Source organism: Amblyraja radiata, chromosome 13 (assembly GCF_010909765.2).
Source record: "Amblyraja radiata isolate CabotCenter1 chromosome 13, sAmbRad1.1.pri, whole genome shotgun sequence".
Taxonomy (NCBI): Eukaryota; Metazoa; Chordata; class Chondrichthyes; order Rajiformes; family Rajidae; genus Amblyraja; species Amblyraja radiata.
The window spans coordinates 24,424,798-24,444,424 of NC_045968.1; the positions used below are offsets into that span (position 1 = coordinate 24,424,798).

Below are 19,627 nucleotides of genomic sequence, written 5' to 3' on the forward strand. Positions count from 1 at the left end.
ATCCACTTTGGTAGCAAAAACAGGAAGGCAGATTATTATCTAAATGGTGTCAATTTGTGAAAAGGGGAAGTACAACGGGATCTGGGGGTCCTTGTTCATCAGTCAATAAAAGTAAGCATGCAGGTACAACAGGCACTGAAGAAAGTGAATGGCATGTTTGCCTTCATAACAAGAGGAGTTGAGTATAGGAGCAAAGAGGTCCATCTGTAGTTGTACAGGGCCCCGGTGAGACCACACCTGGAGTATTGTGTGCAGTTTTGGTCTCCAAATTTGAGGAAGTACATTCTTGCTATTGAGGGAGTGCAGCATAGGTTCACAAGGTTAATTCCCGGGATGGCGGGACTGTCATATGCTGAGAGAATGGAGTGGCTAGACTTGTATACTCTAGAATTTAGAAGGATGAGGGCTTCTTATTGAAACATATAAGATTATTAAGGGTTTGAACACGCTAGAGGCAGGAAACAAGTTCCCGATGTAGGCGGAGTCCAGAACCAGGGGCCACAGTTTAAGAATAAGGGTAAGCCATTTCGAACAGAGATGAGGAAACACTTTTTCACACAGGGAGTTGTGAGTCTGTGGAATTCTCTGCCTCAGAGGGCGGTGGAGGCCAGTTCTCTGGATACTTTCAAGAGAGAGCTAGATAGGTCTCTTAAAGATACCAGAGTCAGGGGATATGGGGAGAAAGCAGGCACGGGGTACTGATTGTGAATGATCAGCCATGATCACATTGAATGGCGGTGCTGGCTCGAAGGGCCAAATGGCCTACTCCTGCACCTATTGTCTATCGAAAGGAATATGGGCCAAACATGGGCAAATGGGACTAGCTTAGATGGGGTATCTTGGTCGGAATGGACAAGCTGGACCAAAGAGCTTGTTTCACTGTTGTATGACAATACAAGCAACAATAGAAAAGTGGAAATGCATTTGACATTTCAGTGACATACCTCTACGGCCTTCAAAGCCACGATGTCCTCGAATTCCCTTGAGTCCCATCATGCCTCTTGGACCTCGAGTTCCTTTCTGTCCTGGAATTAAAAACACGAAACTCAAACCAAAACAGTACAAAGCAATATTTCAAAAGCTTAAATTTAATTTTTGGTGCTTATCCCTGAAAAGCAATCAAATGTAAATATGGGAATTGTAATCAGAATTATATATAAATGGATCATATCAGAAAGATTATACACACAACCAGGCTCCCTATTTAAGGCAAAATCTACTACGATAGAAGGAGTGCAGCAAAGGATCACCATATTAATACCCAAGATGGTATGTTGTGTGAGAAGAGATTAAGCAAACTGAGCATATATTCTCTTGAGTTTATAAAAATAAGAGGAAATTATATTGAAGAATGAAAATGTTTGTTGCTTGACAGAACAGAAGCAGAATACATGTTTTATGTTTCGCTTGGCTGGGGTATCTAGAACCAGGGATCATTATCTCAAATGATGGACTGGTCATTCAGTGGAGAGGCAACTTACTTAATCACTCAGTATATTCACAGTATATTCAAAGGAGGGATTGATATTATATATATATATATATCTTAAAGGACATGGAAGATTGAGGGAGCATAGAAGTAAAATGGCCAGGATCTTATTGAATAATAGAGCAGGTATGAGTAGCTGAATGTCCCATATCTTTATTTTTAATGTTCTTATCCCTCAATGCCTCAATGGGGGGGAGACATGCCGGACAACTTTTAATAAAGTTTAGCGGACATTTAACATTACCGGTCGGTTTACTTATCTTTTTTTTCTCAACAAGCTTTACCTTCGACTACCCTCCATTACCTTTAACTACCCTCCATTACCTACGAATAGCATGCCGACCTACTACGACCTACTTCGACTAAACCTACGAGTAAAAAGATATATATTTTTTCCATGGCGACCTTTTTTTACTCACGGGCATTTTTCAACATGTTGAAAAATACGCCGCGACCTAGCTGAAGCCTCGAGTACGCGGGGACTACTCTCAAACATGAAGGAGAGTTACAAAGACCTCCTTGGACCTCGTGTCGACCATGCTGCGAGTATGAGTCGAGGGCAAACTCGCCTGAACTCGCGGATTAGGTTGCCGCAGTGGGACAGTCCCTTTAAGATAGCAAGATTAGGGAACCCTGGATGGCAAGAGATGCTGAGAAGTGAATGAAAATAAAGGAAGTATATGATAGGCATATGGACATGAAAATGGCAGAATTTCATGAGTACAGAGATCGCAGGAAAGTACTTAAAAAGTTAGGAGGGCAAAAAAGGGCCAATAAATATTATTGACAGATAAGATTAAGGTAGATCCCAGGGTGTTAGGAAGAAGAAAGTAACCAGCAAAAGGGTAGGCCCCATTTTGGGCCATAAGTACAAACTGTGCGTCAAGCCAAGGAACGTCGTTGATGTCCTAAACAAATACTTTTCATCTCCATTCACCAAAGTGAAAGACATGGCAGAAGGAAGTGCAAGCAAGGAACAAGGTTGTTTTGGATATGTCAGCATCAGGAATGAGGATATATGTCTTGGGATGCAGAAATGTGGACAAATCTCTAGGACCTGATGAGATGCACTGTGGGATGCTTTGGGGGCAAGGGAGGAGATTGCTAGGCCTTAATGGACATCTTTGTTAGCCACGGGTAAAGTCCTGAATCTTTGACGAATGGAAAATATAATTCATTTATTCAAAGGAAACAGCACGGGAAAGGCAGATAACTAGAGACCAACAAGGTTTACATAACGATAGGTAAACCATGGGAAAACAGAATTATACAGGGCAGGATCTCATTTCACTTGTAATGGCAGAGATGCATTAGGAGAGTCAGCACGGCTTTATTCATGGAAAATCTCTCACAAATGATGATACAGCTTCATAAAGAATAGACAAACAGAAAGATTGTGATTGTACCGAGAATGTACAGAGGAGATGCACCAGGATATTATCTGGATTGAAACATTAAGGTTATGAGAGACTGAATAGGCTGGATTTATTTTCCTTGGGGCAGACGAGACTGAGGGACAGATACAATTATGAGGGAGAAAGATGGGATAGATCGTAAACAAAATGTTCCCATGTGGTGGGTGTCAAAGACAAGAAACCCTATGTTAAGGGAGAGGTATGAAGCTCAGAGGGGATCTGAATGGATATTATTTTCACATACAAGGTGGGATGCAGTGCCTGAAGAGGAGCTGCAGTCAGATGCATTAAGGTCATTTAAGAAGCATCTACTCAAGTACATAAAAGGCCAAGGCATAAAAGGCTTAAGGGCTTGTTTCATGTTATACGACTTGAGGACTCTGTTATGCGATAATCCTTTGACATAGGTCAATATTCCCAGCGGCAACATGTTAAAAGTTCTTTCCCATTCCTTGCTAACTTTTATTTTAGAAGACCAGTTAAACAATGCCTCTCTCAAAGAAAGAGTGGACTATTTGATAAATTAAAAAATTATGTTGGAAGTGGAAATGTACCAATTGCAGTACACTAATTGAAATCAATTAGTTCAAGTTCAAGTTCAAGTGAGTTTATTGTCATGTGTCCCTGTATAGGACAATGAAATTCTTGCTTTGCTTCAGCACACAGAACATAGTAGGCATTTACTACAGAACAGATAAGTGTGTCCATATACCATGATATAAATATATACACACATGAATAAATAAACTGATGAAGTGCAAATAACAGAAAATGGGTTATTAATAATCAGAGTTTTGTCCGAGCCAGGTTTAATAGCCTGATAGCTGTTCCTGAACCTGGTTGTTGCAGTCTTCAGGCTCCTGTACCTTCTACCTGAGCAGGGAGATGAGTGTGTGGCCAGGATGGTGTGGATCTTTGATGATACTGCCAGCCTTTTTGAGGCAGCGACTGCGATAAATCCCCTCGATGGAAGGAAGGTCAGAGCCGATGATGGACTGGGCAGTGTTTACTATTTTTTGTAGTCTTTTCCTCTCCAGGGCGCTCAAATTGCCGAACCAAGCCATGATGCAACTGGTCAGCATGCTCTCTACTGTGCACCTGTGGAAGTTAGAGAGAGTCTTCCTTGACAAACCGACTCTCCGTAATCTTCTCAGGAAGTAGAGGCGCTGATGAGCTTTCTTGTCTTGCATTAGTGTTCTTGGACCAGGAAAGATCTTCAGAGATGTGCACGCCCAGGAATTTGAAGCTCTTGGCCTTTTCAACCATCGACCCATTGATATAAATGGGGCTGTGGGTCCCCCTCCTACTCCTTCCAAAGTCCACAATCAGTTCCTTGGTTTTGCTGGTGTTGAGGGCCAGGTTATTGCGCTGGCACCATATGGACAGTTGCTCGATCTCTCTTCTATACTCTGACTCATCCCCATCAGTGATACACCCCACAACAGTGGTGTCGTCAGCAAACTTGATGATGGAGTTCACACTGTGATTGGCTACGCAGTCATGGGTATAGAGTGAGTACAGCAGGGGGCTGAGCACGCAGCCTTGAGTTGCCCCCGTGCTGATTGTTATCGAGGCTGACACATTTCCACCAATACGAACAGACTGTGGTCTGTGAATGAGGATGTCGAGGATCCAATTGCAGAGGGATGCGCAGAGACCCAGTTCTGCGAGTTTGGTAACCAGCTTGGAGGGGATGATTGTGTTAAATGCCGAGCTGTAATCGATGAATAACAGCCTGACATATGAGTTTTTGTTGTCCAAGTGGTCCAGAGCGGAGTGGAGGGCCAGCGAGATCGCATCCACCGTTGATTTGTTGTGGCAGTAAGCGAACTGCAGTGGGTCCAGGTTTTTGTTGAGGTAGGAGTTGATTTGCTCCATGATCAACCAATTAATATGAAATATCATCTATTTAGACTAGCATATCTGTTTAGATATCAGATTACACCTATTTAGATATAATCTGATATGTGAGATATTGTGACCTTAATGGGATGCGTTGAATGTTAGTTAGTTGAAGTTTGTTTATTTCAGTCAGTAAGGTTGATTGCATAGACATATATTTTAAGAAGATGCGGTAATATTGTAAAAGGTGGAATTTACTTCATAATTAAATTATAAAATAATGAACAATACGTTATGTGTGCTTGACATATTAACTAATTAAAGGTGGACACAAAATGATGGGGTAACTCAGTGGGACAGGCAGCATCTCTGGAGAAGGAATGGGTGACGTTTTGGATCGAGACCCTTCTTCAGACTCTGTTTCGGGTCGAGACCCTTCTTCAGACTAGTTCAGGTATATTAACTAATTAATTATTTTAAATTCTTAAGTAACTTATAATGTACATGGGGAAGAAAATTGTTTATGGCCATTCGCAAATAAATTCATGTGAAAATAATAAAATGGAATGTGCAGATATATCCACAACCAGTATGTTGAGCACTGCTGACCAAAGTGAAGTTCATCCTAAATATTACAGCAATTTTATTGTAACATTTCCTCATTAACATTTCCTCATCATGCATATGAATAATTCAAACCAAATGAAAATAAACACAAACCTTTTAGCCCTCTAAAACCTCCTGGACCCCTCGGTCCTCTTGCTCCTTTGATTCCTTTCATGCCACTCGAGCCTGGTCTTCCTGCCACACATAAGATAATGTTGTAAAAACACAAACCATGAAATTACACAAAAGCACATTCTCAGGCTTTCTCATATTACATTCTATTCCAAACTGCTCAAACCGAGAATTTTAATTAGAAAAAGGGTACCTATTTTCTACATGAAATAGCTTATTATGTGTAATGTTGAGCATGATTTAAGGTATTTAAACCCATTTTTTGTGGATGCTTCATTCATCAGGAAATTTGACCAGATGATGATTCACTCTAACAACGACACATTTTCCCATCTTATTTCTTACTTTGTCATACACCACCTGTTAAGCTATTAACATGAGAAATTAGATCAAAAAGTTGTTCATAATTAACACTCAACACATATGGCATATTTCAGAAAGTAGTGAATCTTTTTAATTAAAAAACATGGTCAGAACTATATAGGTATGTTGCAAAGCCTACCTGAAGCGTCTTTGAAAATCTGCCGCTACGGGTGTGCGCGATTTTGCCGCCGTTTAGAGGGGGCGGGTTTAAAACGCGATTTTCTCTAGGCTGTTCAAAACGAAGATGTTCAGCCTAGTTAATTATTAACGAAAAATCGCTGGAAGACCCCGTCGCAAAAGCTATTATTAGGTTTAAAGGCCTTGAATAATAGTTATAGTAGTTTAAAAATCAATCTCTAAACCCGCGACTGCCAGCAACCGCAGGGTCTCATAAAGCAGACAACTGAAGGAAGGTTGTATATTTTTACATTAAAAAGGGCTTCTAAAGATCCCGTTATACAAAGTTTAATATTGCGAGTAGCTCATTTTGGGCCCATTATAATCGCGCAGTATTTTTCTGGGCATTTGAGGGCACAAATCTACCGCAATGTGAACGTTCTAAACCAGCGCGTTCCACAGGGACCCACTGGAAAGCTGATTTAAATGGGCATTTATTTACAGCAATTGAACACTGAATTCCTTCCATTTGGCCTATAAATTAATGTAAATGAGATTTAAAAATCATGTTTTATTGTGAATTATTTGTGAATATTATTTGGACATTTAGGCTATTTAAAAATGTTAATCATTTATTAAGAAATGGATAGATGTTTAGATCTAGTAATTGAAGTCTGAAATTAGCTACAATTAGGTAACTAACTAATTATATGCTTTAATTTCAGGTCATCCAAGTAAGATTATTTTATATTTGTTTCAGAATGCTTCAATCTATGATAACTGAAAATTTCATTCAGTTCTCTTAATTTTTAAGAAAGTTATGGGCTTTTGACTGTTCACGATCACAACTTTTTTGTTATGTCCATAGAAAATCAATAGGGAACAAGATGCTCATTTCCGAGTATGAAAATGGCCATAACTTTTTAAATACTTGAGATATGAAAGTGAATTAGGTGTCAAATTAAACTTATTTTTATGCTTTATCTGATGGGATAAATTACAGACTTGATTTTTAAAATCTCAAAATTTTGTAACATTGCTAAACTATATTGATATATTATTAACTTTTATGTTTTATCTCCATTGAGATATTCTATGGAATAAAACATTCACACTTTCCGCAGCCCTAAGTAAAGGAACAACACATATCTACATTGACTGCACAGTTCAAAGCTGTATCAGCCTGTGGCCCCATCACTGTGAAGGCTTGGAGACACCCAAAGCATTGGGCACCATCAGGCTCGCTGCTGCAGAGGAGCTTGATATTGACACTTGGCCCAGTCAGACTATATTAAAATTTGACTGTATGTTCAAACTAGGCCATTAAATCTCCCCTCATCCCCATCGTAACTCCACTATATGTTAATGCCTTGTTTTTTTCCTCCATCTATACGGTAGTCGATATGTCTGCTGCAAAGGGATTACTTTCACTTAGCTGACGTACTTCATCGTTTTGGCCGCTTGCAGCAGCTCTAATTTCAGACTTGAAAATAAGTTTCTAATAAGGGCTGACCCACAATAACTATTTCTTAAAGACAGGAACCCCCAATCTCACATTATTTTTGTGAGATTGGGGGTTCCTAAGGTGTCAGTAGGCCAAAATGTAACCATATAACCATATACAATATACTTGTATTGTGTACTTGTGTACTTGTACTTGTAATGAGTAACAGGGGTGTGTCCTGGGATATATAACAATACCCTGGGACAACCCTCTCTCTCTCTCTCTCTTACTTCGTGCTGACCAGCTCTCTTCTCTCCAGGAGTGAGTGTCCTTCCACCTCAGCAGGTGCTCAGCTCGAGCCCACGAGGCAACAGCAGCAACAAACACTTTATGTTAGAGGACCAACGTGCATGTATATCTACCTACAATGCCCGAATAAAGTAACCCATTCGTTCACCACGTTTGGTGCCTCTACATTGGTGACCCCGACGTACCAAAACGAATATTTTGGATTTCCCAATGCACGCAGCCGACCATCTACCGTGGTGACCTGATGTCTGCAGCCGACAGCGCAGCCCTGATCAACGATGCTGCCGCCAACCCGGCCCTACCATTAGGTATGCCGAAGGCCGCCCGGGTCATTGGGCGCGGTCCGGGCCTTGTTAGACAGCCGCCAAACTCGCCTGCATGACCTGCCCGGAGCCGATCACTGGGGTTGAGAGGCCGTGGCTGCCGCCGCTCCCCCACCAGCTGCTGCCCACCGGAGTTGAGAGACCACGGCTGCCGCTGCTCCCCCACCAGCCGTCGCTCCCCCACCAGCTGCTGCAGGAGGCGCGAGTGTAGCAGCCCCCCTCCCCCAGCATCACTGCCCGATGGTCCCGGGGAACGGGGAGAGAGCGAGCCCACCCATTACCCTGCCGGCCACTGGTCAAGGCCTAGCCACTCAATAGGGCAGGCCTATCTGGGGCGGCTCCCCGAAGACGTCCATCTGCTCCTCACTGGCGCGGATCCCGAAAATCCCTAGGTGCTGGCTGCCCGTCCGGCCCAAAAGCGGGGTGGAGCCTAGGCCAATCGTGAGTCGATGGTCCCGCGACGAATTCCCCGGCAGCTTCCAGCCTCTGTCGCAGGCGCAGCCGGTCTCTGATGACACCAGTGGCGGTGGGTGGAGTCCCTACCTGCAGCGGTGGGATGAGGCCCATCGATGCTGGCCGCCCCTCACGCATCTGGAAACGCCTAGGTTGGCCGCCTGTTCAGGTCGCCTCAGCCGGCCACCAAAATGGCCACCGCTGGGACTACAAAAAACAACGTTCGACCTGCTGACCGCCGTCAACAGCACCCCCTCTGGTTGAGTGGCGACCCTGCAGTCTGACCGACGTCTACAGAGCCACCACTGGTCACTTGGTGTTACTACAGCCTCCAGTTTCAAACACAGGTAATCCGACCGCTTTGGACTTTGCTGTATCTTTGCTGTTTGCTCACTGTAGTTTGCTTTTTTCCCACTGTACACTGTAATTACCTAGCTTAATGTTACTATTAGTTTCTTGTTGTTGTATTTGCATTGTTGCCGACGACTTTCTCGGGTTACGATCCCCTGCTGGTCGACGTGACTGGTCTATACCTCGTTCATCCTGCAGCTTTTGCGTTGGTCTCCTTGGATGGCCCACAGCCGCAGCGTCGACTGCGCCCGTAGGCCCCACCATCCCGACCCATAGCTGAGGTGCTCCTGACCTACAGCGAGAGCTGCCCCCGACCATGCTCGCGCACCTTCCGGTAGAAGGTGAGCGCGCTCCATCCCTTTGACGTCTGCCCTCACGGTCTGCCTGTTAGTTTACGAGTCAGACTGCTGCATTTTGTCGGCCTGCTCGTTTTCCTGCCTCTGGTTCTGGGGGGGTTCCTGTGGCAGCACCCAGTGGTTGGGCCACCAGCTACACAAACCCTCAGCAGTCTGTCACATGACTGGGCAGTGGCAGGGAGGATTTGTCACGGGGTACTGGGGTGTGTCCTAGGATATATAACGAACCCTGGGACAACCCTCTCTCTCTCTCTTACTTAGAGCTGACCAGCTGTCTTCTCTATTTGGGTACCAAAAAACCCAACAAATTCATCAGAAACATTGTTTCCAAAAATGGTGAGTAATAGATACTGTGCCTTCCATGATTTTTGGAGAAAGACCCATCATTTATTTATTTGCCTCTGTGCTCCACAATTTGAGATTTGTAATAGAAAAAAATCATGTGGTTAAAGTGCACATTGTCAGATTTTATTAAAGGCCATTTTTATACATTTTGGTTCCATCATGAAGAAATTACAGCTGTGTTTATACATAGTCCCCCCATTTTAGGGCACCATAATGTTTGGGACACATGGCTTCACAGGCGTTTGTAATTGCTCATGTGTGTTTAATTGCCTCTTTGTTGCAGATATAAGAGAGCCCTCATCATCTAGTCTTTCCTCCAGTCTTTCCATCACATTTGGAAACTTTTATTGCTGTTTATAAACATGACGACTAAAGTTGTGCCAATGAAATTCAAAGAAGCCATTATGAGTGAGAAACAAGAATAAAACTGTTAAAGACATCAGCCAAACTTTAGGCTTACCAAAATCAACTGTTTGGAACATCATTAAGAAGAGAGCACTGGTGAGCTTACTAATCGCAAAGGGACTGGCAGGCCAAGGAAGACCTCCACAGCTGATGATAGAAGAATTATCTCTAGAATAAAGTAAAATCCCCAAACACCTGTCCGACAGATCAGAAACACTCTTCAGGGGTCAGGTGTGGACTTATCAATGACTACTGTCTGCTGAAGACTTCATGAACAAATATACTGGGTATACTGCAAGATGCAAAGCACTGGTTAGCTGCAAAAATAAGATGGCCAGGTTACACTTTGCCAAGAAGTACTTAAAAGAGCAACCATAGTTCTGGAAAAAGGTCTTGTGGACAATGAGATGAAGATTAATTTATATCAGAGTAATGGCAAGAGCAAAGTATGGAGGAGAGAAGGAACTGCCCAAGATCCAAAGCATACCACCTTATCTGTGAAACACAGTGTTATGACCTGGGCATGTATGGCTGCTGAAGGTACTGGCTCACTTATCTTCATTGATGATACAACTGCTGATGGAAATAGCATAATGAATTCTGAAGTATGTAGACACATCCTATCTGCTCAAGTTCAAACAAATGCCTCAAAACTCATTGACCGGCAGTTCATTCTACAGCAAGACAACGATCCAAAACATACTGCTAAAGCAACAAAGGAGTTTTTCAAAGCTAAAAATGTGTCAATTCTTGAGTGGCCAAGTCCATCACCCGATCTGAACCCAATTGAGCATGCCTTTTATATGCTGAAGAGAAAACTGAAGGGGACTAGCCCCCAAAACAAGCAAAAGCTAAAGATGGGTGCAATACAGGCCTGGCAGAACATCACCAGAGAAGACACCCATCAACTGGTGATGTCCATGAATCGCAGACTTCAAGCAGTCATTGCATGTAAAGGATATGCAACTTGGTTTCTTCTTGGTCCTCCAAAATATTCCAAATGGAATTTAAACTGGAGGTGGTGAACAAAATACTAAACATGATGACCTTCATTTACATGACATTGCTATGTCCCAAACATTATGGTGCCCTGAAATTGGGGGACTATGTATAAACACTGCTGTAATTTCTACATGGTGAAACCATAATGTATAAAAATGGCCTTTATTAAAATCTGACAATGTGCACTTAAACCACGTGATTTTTTTTCTATTACAAATCTCAAATTGTGGAGTACAGAGGCAAATAAATAAATGATGGGTCTTTCACTCAAACATTATGGTGGCCACTGTAGGTATAGTGTAGATGCTCGTAAGGAACATTAAAGGGCCTGTCCCACTTTCACGTCCTAATTCACGACCTTGTTGTGGGCATTTTCCGTCATGTTGAAAAACCGCCCACGACCTACTTGTTGCCACGAGTACCTATGACTAGCATCATGACCTACCTACGACCTACCTACGACCTCCTACGACCTCGTGACGACCATGCTGCAAGTACGAGTCAAGGGCAAACTCGGCAGAGGTCGTGAATTAGGTCGTGAAAGTCGGACATCCCTTTAAGGCATTAAAGATTAGTTTAGTTTAGAGATACAGCGTGGAAACAGACCCCTGCACCGACCAATGATCCTTGCACCGACCAATGATCCCTGCACATGAATACTACCCTCCACACACTAGGGACAGTTGTACATTTATACCATGCCAATTAACTTACAATCTTGTACGTCTTTGGACTGTGGGAAGAAATCTAAGGTCCTGGAGAAAACCCACGCAATGCTAATTAAGGTAATGCAAATGACAGTAAGGTTAGAATAAGGTTTGAGAGCAATATAAATGTTGGCCTGGACTTATCAGGCTGTTTTACTAGTAAATGTTCAGTACAGGCTGTCCATGGGCAAAGAACACTCGACTTATGGACACCCGACATACAAATAGGTTCTCAGAATATTATTGAATTCAGAAGTCCAATGTATGTTCATTCCTATGCACAGCAGAAATACTTTCTCTCTCTCTCTCTCTCTCTTTTTTGTAATTGTTCTTTCTTAGCAATCTTACATGCTTGTGATGCCGATCTTTACAGTACTGTGGAGATTTGGTTACCATTTCAAGTGTTATACATGTTTTTTTTCCAATTTGAGGACAAAATCGACATGGATATCCCACAAAACTGAGCCCAATTGTTACTTGAGTACAGCTTATATATTTATGTAATATTTATTTGATCATTAGTATTTGATCATTAGTTCTCTGACACACAAGCTATTTTACCATTTCAAATCATGTAAATTCAAATTATTTTTTTGCTTTTTATATTCATACTATGCATTTTATTCTCGTCGGTTACTCACCATACAAAATTTCATATATTAGATCAGTTTCACATGTAAATCTAATGTCCATATGGATTAAAGAAATATCCATACTGGCTCTTATACAGGATTTGATATTAATATCATGTCTAATGGGCCATGAGATTTATAGTCTTTTCTTTGCATTTTGCAATGTATACATATGAAATTATACAATATGTTAAGATTAGTGGGCTAAGTGGGTGGCACAGTTGCGCTATGGTAGAGTTGCTTCCTTACAGAACTTGCAGTGCCAGAAACCCGGGTTCGATCGCATCTATGTGTGCTGTGTGTACAGGGTTTGTACTTTCTCTCCATGACCGCATGAGTTTTCTCCGAGATCTTCGGTTTCTTCCCACACTCCAAAGATATGCAGATTTGTAGGTTAATTGGCTTGGTATAAATGTGAAAAATATCCCTAGTGTAAGATAGTGTTCGTGTGCGGGATTCGCTGGTCGGTGCGGACCAGTTGGGCCGAAGGGCCTATTTCCACGCTGTATCTCTAAACTAAACTGGATTTGTTTTATAAGGACTGATTCAGTGTTATAACTAATGAAGTGGTTGCTTGAATGATGTTTTGTTCATGAATAACATTTGTAAACACATACATTGCAGATTAATTAAGAACGTTCAAAGTCTACCTGGTGCTCCAAAGTTTCCTCTGTCTCCTCTAGGACCTTGATCTCCTTTTGGCCCTTTACAATGCATACAGACACAGTATGCTGGGACCATATCTGCATTGAAAGGATAGTCTTGGTTTGGAATGGGACACATGTTATACTCAACAGATGGATCAGGTAGTCCACGACTTGATGGCTGCCCAGTTTCATTTAGAAGAGCACCTTCCGCAATTGTGAGCAGAGCCCAAAGCGTAAATACATTCAACATTCTTAATCTGACTCCAAAACCTGTGGGTGGATGATAGGCAGAATGAAATTTACTTGTACATCGTGAAGGGGCCCCATGCTACAAAAAATACAATTCATATTGAACAGGTTAATTTTCTACAAAAGCATAACTACATCTAGCAGGTTTCATTGCAATGCATCTCAAATTATGTAGTTTCTATAATCGCAATGGCAAAAGTCAAAATATTTATTTGCTAGTTTCTATATATCAGCTTCTATATTTATTCATGAATGGGTACATGCTGTCAATGGAAAATATGAATTCATTTTCAAATGAGCCACTAAACTAATGCATAGTTTTGCTTTACTATCTGAAGAAAGTATCACTGTTTTTTGGACGTAACTACAATTAAAGTCCAGGTCCTACAAACAGCAACTGACAATAAACGATCAATTGATTTTCCTTTGGTTCTTTGAATGGAGAAAGTGAACCAGACCAATCAAATAAATCTTTCCCCTTTTTCATCAAGAATTATGTTTCAATTTAAATCTTACACAATAGTATATCTCTCCATTTACTTCACAGCACCTCTGATGATGCAGATCTTTTAGATTTCTTCCCTGTACGGGGACCCGACCTTTTCCCTGTCGGGTCTCCGTTGCCGTTGGGGCCTAGCACCGTGGAGCGGCCTCCAACCGGAACGACAGCTCAAGTCACGGAGCCTGCGGAGCTGCGGACCTACCATCGTGGAGCTGGCCAGCTTCGGAGCTGCTGTGACCCGACTCCGGTGGATGGTGACACCGGGAACTTGCGGGTCCCCGGTGGTAGACTGCTTCAGTGGGATTCACCAAAAATCGAATTGTTATTTTTGTTAACTTCATATTTCTGGCCGAGGATAATGATATAGTACAATACTACATTTCTACATTTCCCCCAGTGATTCCCAGGACTATCCAAGAAGCTAATCTGAGGAGGAAGTCAATAATTCATATGAGTTTTAAGAATAGTGCATCACAAATTTGTGAAATATTGTCAAAATATTCTGAATGAAAATCAGTTACTATTAAACAGAACCAAAAAAACAAAAATAAATCTATTCTGTCCTTAGTGTCTGCTCCACCATTCAGCTCAGATCCCTCGATTCACTTTCTATCTAAGAATCTATTGATCTTTGCCTTGAACGTACTCAGTGACCTCCATAGCCATATGAAACAACAATTTCTAAACACTCCCTAACTTTGAGTGAAGAAATCTCATCTGAATGGCTGAACCGTTCATTTGCCTATATCAAACCGAGGCCTCTCTGCATCCTTTGCACTCGAGCATAAACCTTTAGTTTAATCAGCAAACTTGGACATATTACACTTGGACTCCTCATCCAATTTACTAAACAGCTGGGACCCAGGCTTTAATCCTTATAACATCTAGAGCCTTCCAACTTGATGGTGACTTTTTTATTCCATCCCATTAATTTTCTGACTGTTAACCAATATTCAATCCATGCCAGTAATTATCCTTAATCCCACATGCTTAATCCTTTATCCTCCATTTTTTCAATAACCTTTTGTGTCGCCTTCTGAAAATCAAATAAATCACATCCACTGATTCGTCGTTATCTATCTGGCCAGTTACCATTTCTAAAATGTTTTAATAGATTCCTCAAATATGGTTTTCCTTCTATAGATCCTTAATTATAGATTCTAGCATTGTGATCGAATCTTAAAATTTGAGCATGCGTGTGATACCTCACATCACAGGGAATCATTCTCAAAACCTGATTCATGTAGGAGAACATCTCAAACTTAAGCTTTTGAAAAAAGGAACAGTGTTTACTGATTTCAAATAATGAATAGAATGAGGTTAAAATAAAATAGAGAAAATGTTCAAATTACACATATCAATATGAATTTATATTTCACATCAATTATAATCTCATTTTTTTAGACATACAAAACAAAACATCATTGCAAAATTTGCAACATATTATTTAAACTCAACTTTCCTCTGTGTATAAAAGTGTCTTAATTGGAACATTTCTCACCTGTTGAGGTGCAGATCCCCTGAATTCAAACTTTCCGTTGGATCTGAGATAACGGTTTGTACAGTGCTTGGTTTTATAGACCTTTTTTCCGAGGTGAACATCACAAATTAGTCATTGTTCCCAAGTGCATTATTCAGCATGGCCTAGATATAACAATGAAATAGAATTAGGGTGTTTGAGGTCCTTACTCGAGGAAGTAAGAGGATACTTCATAATCATATCCATTGGGTTCATATTTCTCCATTACTCCAAATTCATTTGCCTAAGGTAGAGAATAGATCGCTACAAATATTTGATATGGTCATTTGTTTTGTTTGGTTTACACATTTGGGGGTTAGATTACAGATTATTAAGCTTTGCATAAACCACTTTCTGGTCATAGCCTTGGAAAATATAATTTCCCACAGGGGATTCTGTCACCCATTTTCACTGCTAGACAATTGGGAACATAGCACAGGAACTGTAGCAAGATTTATAGTTAAACAAGCAAAAAATGTGGTTACATTTAATTTCCTCTATTATACTAAGCGTGGATATGGTACAATATGACCTAAATAAAAGGACAATTACCTTAGCAATTGAAGGAATTTGGCACATTTGCTGTGTGATAGTGTGTGTATTTGTGTAAGGTGGTTGGTGGGTGGTGTTTGTGGGAAAGCAAGTCAATGTTGAAAGCAGCTTCATTTAAACAGTGGCACTTTCCATGTAAAAACATGCAGTATTATTAGTAATTTGTCATGGATTATATTTAAAAATGAAAAATAACTATAAAACCTCAATTATTAAGGCAATTGGTCCATAGTTCATCTCACTACACATCTTATTAGTCTTATTAAACATGCTTTGCATGTACATCATGCAATTAACTAATCAAGATGGCTGTTAATTTAGTGAGTTTGGGTAGTTAGCTTTTCTCACCTAGGTCTAGAATAGTTTATCTTGCTGTTAGTTTGACTCACATGGGGTTAAAATGATTTGATTCCAGTATAAATATATAAACCATTATTGACTAACATTATAAACCATATGATAGACACAAAAATCTGGAGTAACTCAGAGGGTCAGATAGCATCTCTAGAGAAAATGAACAGGAGACATTGTCTCGATCCGAAACTGCTAATTTTCTCTAGAGATGCTGTCTGACCCGCTGAGTTACTCCAGCTTTTTGTGTCTATCTTCGGTTTACACCAACATCTGCAGTTTCTTCCTGCACATTATAAACCATATGGTTGTTTTTCTGCACCTACCTTACCACAGCTCCCTCATCACCAAATTGATTCAAACAACCTCTTTCCTGTTCAATGCAAGATCCTTTCCTTTTCTCCTAGCAACTTCAACTTTAAAGTCTGTCAGACTTACATTTCTGCATTCAGAAGGCTCTATCTACTACAACCTTTCACTCTCAAAGAGGATATAAGGAAAAACGTAATCTTATTCAGCACCATCTCTCACCTCCAAGGCACTTTATGATCTATCAATTCCCAGTTCACATTCCCTTAATATGGACAGCCTTTGTCTGCTTGTACCTCTGGAAGAGTACAAACATAGAAGAGACTGAGCACACACAGTGCAGCAGAGTGACCTAATGGGAGAAACACATAAATACAGCACAGTTAAAGAAATAACTTACATTTGTATAACATCTTTCAAAGCTTTGAGCCAATTCAAAGCATTTCACAATCAGTCAATTATTTTTGAGGTAAAGTCACCATTGTGATACAGAAAACAGAGAATTCAATGTGTTCAAATAGCAACAAATGATAATCAGTCTTTTTGGTAGTGAAAGTTAGTGAATATTGTCCAGGCCACTAGGAATGTTTCACTGCTCTTCTTCTAATATCATTATTAGAAACTTGAATGTTCAAATAAAGGGGCAGTTGGTGATTCACTTTAACTTCTTATCTGAAAGGTGCAACTTCTGAAAATGTTCCATTGATGTAGCATACTGAATTATACGCTCAAGAGTGTAGAGTAACACAACTTGACAATTTGAAACAATTTTTATTGATTTCATTATAATTAGTTATTTTTTAACGTCATGTTGAGCAAGACAATCATCAACCTTGCAAATAGACTTCTGAGGAATTAAGAAAATCACTAACATACATAGTGGCTCTGTATATAATTGTACGAAATTGATCAGAAATAATTTATATCAAGACATTTTAAGTAAATAATTCTGAATGCATGGAATCTATACAATTGTTTCACAAATATTTCTCAAATCATTTGTCAATATTACATGATTTTGAATAAGGTGAAGAAAATGCAGAAACAGAATGAATGATGTGTGCTGCTAAATGGTCCTTAATAGTATGTCTGAGCTTACCACAGGCTTTGAAATATGCACGTGGCGATTAATGTCCCTAGGTTTTTGCTGGCTTCCCTGGACTTCTTGAAGACATGCTTGTCAAATATGGTCTTGATTTTGCTGCTGTCATTTTTCCTCTGCCTCAAGTGTATGAGGGCCAGACAGTGTCACTTTCATTCACTTGTTATAGGAGAATTTATATCAATTGATGGTTGGTTCTGGTGTCAAAGTTAACCCCAATCTAAGATAAGCCCTTCAACAATCCCAACTGCACTGGGCAATGCCTCCAGTCCCAATAAATTTGTCAGATAAGGTTAAAATTATTTATGATAAAATTCTGTTGGTGCCCGTGGATGTAGTATTTTGAATGGGCACATTGTACCATTAAGTACAATGGCAGAGTTGTCCTTTATGAAAAAGGGTTGCACTTAACTGAAGATTTTGTTCAGTGTGGCGTCATCCAGACAAATGCTGAGCAGAATTGAATATTTAGTCAGATACCTCTGATAAATCCAGATTACCTATGAAATTTCAGTAGTAAAATTGCTTTGTGACATACTAACGCTAATCATTTTAGGTCCCTTTACCTATACAGCTTTGCACAGATTAAAACTAACAAACTTAATGAGGAAGGAAATAGTCACAATTAGTTAGCAAAGGACATTGAAGTGAATGGCATGCAAAACATTCTGAAAAAAGAGGGGATTGAGATGAGACTGGACTGTAAAATGTCCAAGACTAAAAAATAAAATGAAAGTCTTCTAATTAGAAACAGAGAAAATATACATTTTATTACGTGTGCTGCAGTTGTCAGTTCTGGGCCAATACAATATTGAGGTTCTTATAACATGACCCAACTTCATATTTATATAGAGCTCCAGAGTAGGCAAGATCACGGTTTCCTCCTGACCCAATAAATATAATTTGAATCTTACCATTTCTGGTCCTCTTCAGGTGTATAGCTGAGTAAAGGTCGGTGAAACCTGCAGGAACATGAGATTTATTTTGCCATTTTGCATTCAGAAAGGCATTCATTCTTCCTTGGCAAGAAAATCCACATCAAACAGGTATGTCATAGAGCTGAACTACATAGCCATTTTCATTACTTTTTCATCCAATTAATCATTTCAGATACCTTTTGATAACTTATCCAAGTAACAAAACACATAAATACTGAATATTCTACATTTAAATCTGAGAATCATTCATAAAGTGTGATTGGATCATCTGTCATCACTTCCCTATCTACAAATCTTGAAAATACTTCATCTGGTCCTAGGCTCATCTTAGTTGTGTATTTCTGAGTTTTTCTAAATTCATGCTATTTACATACAGATCTCATTCAATACTCAATTAATTTGTAAAAAATATTATATCATATGTTTTATAAATTATATATTTTTAATATAATTTATTTTTTATATATATTATATAATATTTTTTTTCTCATAATTTTATCTACGTCTTAAATTTCCTTCCATCATTAATTGACCCTACCCTCTCCAAGCATTAATTTAGATACCTATGCTCAGTGCTTCTTTTTGTGACGGTATACACCAGTACAGTGTACAGGCACCTCTAAAAAGTTAAACATCATTATTCTGTTTTCCGGCCACATGATACATATGTTTATTAATCATGCATTCCTTCACCATTTTGTGTACAAAAGAGCACTGCCCGTGCTATTTTTTTATATATTATCTGCCAGCTATTTTACATTTTCCATATTAGTCATTCATGGTCTTGGTTGCTACTTTATGTAAGGAATAGGGATCAAACTGGATAATTTAGTCTGCCTAATATTTATCAGATTAAAAACGGTTGTCTTTAAAGAGCACCAAGATGCTGGAAATAAGTCTAGTATCAAGTGAAGAGTAGCTACAAAAATAAACATTGTGGAGCTACTTAAGGGCCTGTCCTACTTGGGCGTCATTTGCGCCTCATTTACGCGTCATGTAGAAAATTGGCCGATGCGTCGTGACGTGTTGGGGGCGCATGGGTGACGCGTGCATAGCGCATGGTGAGGCGTGGAATCCCATGTAGTGGCGCGCGGTATCTCGCGGCGCTCCAGGATTTTGTAGTGTGCCGAAGCTCTCGTGCACCACCTGCGTGACATATCACTTACG

At 40.2% G+C, this 19,627-nt stretch overlaps 1 protein-coding gene across 1 annotated transcript in view; it reads right to left on the minus strand.

Moving 5' to 3' along the window:
• The window catches only part of LOC116979716 (complement C1q and tumor necrosis factor-related protein 9-like), a 29,776-nt gene extending 14,481 nt beyond the window's left edge, over positions 1-15,295 (minus strand). Inside the window, exons 1-4 of the mRNA XM_033031439.1 lie at positions 15,191-15,295; positions 12,942-13,208; positions 5,467-5,547; positions 945-1,025 (exon numbers count right to left, since the gene is read on the minus strand). Of these exons, the coding sequence (XP_032887330.1) occupies positions 945-1,025; positions 5,467-5,547; positions 12,942-13,188 (409 nt within the window). The 5' untranslated portion in view covers positions 13,189-13,208; positions 15,191-15,295. The remainder of the gene's footprint in view (positions 1-944; positions 1,026-5,466; positions 5,548-12,941; positions 13,209-15,190) is intronic.
• Between the last annotated feature and the right edge of the window lie 4,332 nt (positions 15,296-19,627).